Source organism: Cynoglossus semilaevis, chromosome 20, assembly GCF_000523025.1.
Source record: "Cynoglossus semilaevis isolate Cse_v1.0 chromosome 20, Cse_v1.0, whole genome shotgun sequence".
NCBI lineage: Eukaryota > Metazoa > Chordata > Actinopteri > Pleuronectiformes > Cynoglossidae > Cynoglossus > Cynoglossus semilaevis.
The window spans coordinates 6,039,303-6,043,756 of NC_024326.1; the positions used below are offsets into that span (position 1 = coordinate 6,039,303).

Below are 4,454 nucleotides of genomic sequence, written 5' to 3' on the forward strand. Positions count from 1 at the left end.
GATCAGAAAAAAAATATAGGAAGGATAATGTTTGCTACGTCTTAAGATTTAGGTTATATCAGTGGTCCCCAACCCCTGGGCCGCGGACCGGCACTGGTCTGTGGGTCAATTGGTACCGGGCCGCGCAGAAAGAACGCATAACTGACATAATTTCCGTTTCATTTATGGTCTGATTCTGAACGATTTTTTATTTTGAAAAATGATGTCAGGATGCATGCTTTCTTAAAAGGCCTGCTCTGTTTGTTAGTACTTACTACAAGGTTTCCAATGACCATGACCAACATGAAGACAAGTATGCAGAGGGGCTGCCCTGCTACCTCCATGCAGTCCCACATAGTCTCGATCCACTCGCCGCACAAGACTCGGAATACAATCAGGAAGGAGTGAAAGAAATCCTTCATGTGCCAGCGAGGAAGCTGGCAGTCCATGGAGATCTTACACACAAAATCCTGGTAGTTTTTGCCAAACAGCTGCATGCCCACCACAGCAAAGATGAAGACGATGATGGCCAGCACCAGGGTCAGATTTCCAAGAGCGCCAACGGAATTACCAATGATCTTGATAAGAGTGTTAAGAGTCGGCCAGGACTTTGCCAGTTTGAAGACTCGTAACTGGAGAAAAAAAAAATCAAATCAAATTAAATGAGTTCAAAACCGTCTCCAATTTTGGAGGATTTGGAGGGATTTATTTTACCAGTCTAAAGGAGCGCAGGACAGACAGTCCTTCTACGTTCGAAAGACCCAACTCCATCAGACTGAGGCAAACAATGACGGCGTCAAAAACATTCCACCCTTGCTGAAAGTAGTGATAAGGATCAAGAGCTATTGCCTTTAGGACCATCTCTGTTGTAAAGATTCCCGTAAATGCCTGAAAATAAAAAAGAAATCATCAATGTTTTTGGATTTTTTCACGCCAGATTTACAGGATTTAGAACAATAGCTTTTTGGATGCATTGAACAAATAGATTAGTTATAAGTTAGTAAAAACATGTTAAAAAAACAATACATAGTTTCAACTTAGTTGCCCACTTTCAGGAAACAATGTTTTTCTGGTAAAGAAAAAAACACTGTTTAAGACAACAAGTGCAGTTAATGAAATATTCAGTGAATGGTACTGAACAAAATATAGAGCAATATTATAAATTAAACTTAGTAATTAACCTCCCCTGCCCTTATAGACCCTCGTATCGGCTGAGGAACCCAACTCCCAAGAAAATCCTTTAGGGTCAAAAAAGGGTGTCTAAACACTTTCCGATTACGATATCCTCCGATACCAATATATGCAGCCGTTTGGGTCAAAGGCAGAGGACGTATTTTCATTGTGTGCAATGGTGTGCTTGTATCGCAATGACAATACTGTGCACAATTCAAATAATAGTTTCACTTTCACTTCAAAACTATTTTTTAGGTCTCATCATCTAGGCCAAACCGAGACATTGTGTTTGGTAAAAACCAATCACGATTCCCACCGATATTACATAATTAAGCCAATATCGGCCAATATTATTATCTGATCTCAATCAGATATCCATCAATACTCCATATATGCCTACTTCCATCCATCCATCCATCCATCCAGTTTCGTCCGCTTATCCGTTACCATGCAAGGGGGCAGCGGTCTCCACGACCGTTACGAACCTTCCTGCGGGTGGTGAGTCCACCGGAAGGCGCCAACCACCCTAACTGTGATTCAATCTTGCCCAGGAGGGCACACCAACAACAGAGACATTGCCTCGGGGGCCAGAACGCCACGATATGCCTACTTGTGTCAATAAAAAAAAACGTTTTCTTACCAGATTCCCCACTGACAGCATTGAGTTGAACTCCTCAGTCATGGGATAATGTTCCAGGGCCATAAAGAGAGTGTTTAGCACAATGCAGATGGTAATGCCCAGATCAAGGAAAGGATCCTTCACCAGGTACTTCAAACCCATCTTCATCTTCAGCCACGTGGAGCAGCAGTCCCATATCAGATACTTTTTAGCGAAGGTGTACCAGCTCGAATGACACTGCCTTGACTCTTGTAGCTCTGAAAAAAATACGCAGTTTTTTTTTTTTTTGAGTTTACACTTATTATTATGAATTTTCTAATGGAATGTTTATTTTACATTATTATCGAACGTTTCAAGCCCAGAAAAAACTGCCTTTTGAGATTGTGCTATCGTATCTATAACGTCAGTTTCAGGTGTTACCTAAAGCAGAGGTTCCCAAAGTGGCAAAAATCTCACTCCTCCCAACTGATGACCGCTGGCAATGCTAGCGTTTAAGGCGCGTAAAAACAGTCACAACATTTAAAATGTGTGAAACAGTCAAAAAATAAACATTGTCTGTGTCCCGTTTTTTATTTGCTTGGGGGTGTGGACAAAGTTTGGGAACCTCTGGGCTAAATTAAGGTGGCTTAGGATAAGGGTAAAACATCGAACTTGCACAGAGTTTAAGTGAATCAATTCCATTGTCCATCCATCCATCCATTTTTATCCGTTACCAGGTCGCGGGGGCAGCAGTCGCCACCCAAATCACAATGCACCGTACCAACCTCCCTAAACCTTCCTGCGGGTGGTGAGTCCACTTGAAGGTACCAACCGCCCTACCCGGGATTCGATCTTGCCCAGGAGGTGAACTCTGGGGTTCCACATCAATGACAGAGACATTGCCGCTGGGCCAAAGCGCCTCACTTCCATTGTTGGGAACCCCATTTCCCTTAAACAGAGAGAAAAACTCACCATCTATAGCCTCGCTGAAGAAACTGACCGAGCTCAGTTCTCTCCCTCTGCGAACTGTAGGAGGCTCAGCCGCTGTGAGTGAAGGCCTAGGAACTGGATCCTGTATTGTGATAAACGTTTCTTAATAGCGTAGTCACGATTGTCACTGACGCATTTCTTAGCATCACTCACAGTGTGTTCTCTGATTCTTTCAATGTTGCCCCTGAGCATGGAGGTTGGGGTGTGCCGGCCCGGAGTGGTGACTCCATTTTGCTCCAGGGAAACACTCGCTCGCCCATTGACGGTGAGATTACTTGTCCTTCTTTTCCACGGCGTTGCTATTGAGCCGGCGCGACTTCTAAAGGCATCTTCTTGAACGATATTATCATTGCCTCCAAATTCAGCCTCAGAGTTGTTTCGTGTCTGGAAATAGCTAAAGATGCTGTTCTGGCTAGCTCTTCTGGTGCTTAGCGGGTGAGACGAGAGTGTGGCAAGCAGAGGGTGGGCAGGCAGCAGGGAAAGACGACGCTGCAGAGACAAAGAGGGTACATTAGTGCCCAAGACCTAGACCAGGGATGGGCAAACTATGGCTCTGGGGGGCCAGACTCAGAACGTTTGCCCAGGCCTGAACTAGACCCGTGAATCTCAAATGGAATTTCCCTTGGCACAAGTATCTGGTGCAGAAACACTGTCGTGAATGGACACAACTGAATTCACAAATTGTTCAAGCTGTTGTATTAGCTTGTTGGACAATTGTGTAGCCCTTCATGGCATCGCTCAATTTGGCTTACCTTTGTTTGCCTTTTAAAAATAAATAAATAAGTGCAGGAAAGTTTTCATCATAATCTGATCTTGTGATGATAGTTTTGAGAAGTTTTGAACATCTAGTTTTCTTCCTTAAAAACTATAACAATACCATTTGTTCATTCAAGGGGTCAAAGGTCTCCTCTCCGGCTTCCTCTTCTGTTTCCTCCGACAACATCCCCCAAGACTTTTTTCTCCTGCTGCTGCTGTTTTTTCTTGCACTTCCTGTCTTCAGACGTGACGGAGAACACTCAGGAAACAAAACCGAGTTTCTCTCCTGGGCCTGTCTCTTTCCTGCCAACTACAAAAAGAGAGACACAAATGTTACTTCTTAAGTTCAAAGCAGATCTGTAATCTAGGCCCTCTAGGTGCCATGAGCCTACTCTGTGTTCTCGTCGAAGGTGTTCTATAGCCAGCTGAAATTCTCTTTCCTTCTGCCAGGACTCTGCTATGGTTGCCTGATTTTGCTCCTCGTAGGCCATCGCCACGACGGCCAGGATAAGGTTGACCAGGTAGAAGGAGCCCAGGAAGATTACCAGCACAAAAAAAACCATGTAGGTCTTTCCGGCTGAGCGCAGAGTCTAAGGACGTATACAATATAAAATTAATAACCCCAATATATTATTAGACAATTAAAAGTTTTGTTTTTTTTTCAGAATCCACCTGATGAAACAGTTTTTCCCAGCAGTCTTGTGTCATGAGTCTGAAAAGAGACAGAAATGCCCAGCCGAAGCTGTCGAAGCTGGTGTAGCCGTAGTTTGGGTTTCTTCCGACTTTGAGGCAGTCGAATCCGTCCGGACACTTCCTGTAGAACGCAAACCATGTGCAAAGTAACAGACAGTTGTAATGATTATTAATAATCATAATAATAATCATTATTATTATGATTATTATTAATCATAATAATAATCATGATAATAATAATAATAATAATAATAATAATAATAAT

The 4,454-nt window shown here is 43.2% G+C and overlaps 1 protein-coding gene across 1 annotated transcript in view; it reads right to left on the reverse strand.

Moving 5' to 3' along the window:
• The window catches only part of LOC103396225 (sodium channel protein type 4 subunit alpha B-like), a 20,172-nt gene that overhangs the window by 11,034 nt on the left and 4,684 nt on the right, over window positions 1-4,454 (reverse strand). Inside the window, 8 exon segments of the mRNA XM_025066346.1 lie at window positions 255-611; window positions 694-867; window positions 1,793-2,028; window positions 2,723-2,831; window positions 2,834-3,229; window positions 3,618-3,806; window positions 3,889-4,086; window positions 4,169-4,310. Coding sequence (XP_024922114.1) covers window positions 255-611; window positions 694-867; window positions 1,793-2,028; window positions 2,723-2,831; window positions 2,834-3,229; window positions 3,618-3,806; window positions 3,889-4,086; window positions 4,169-4,310 — 1,801 coding nt within the window.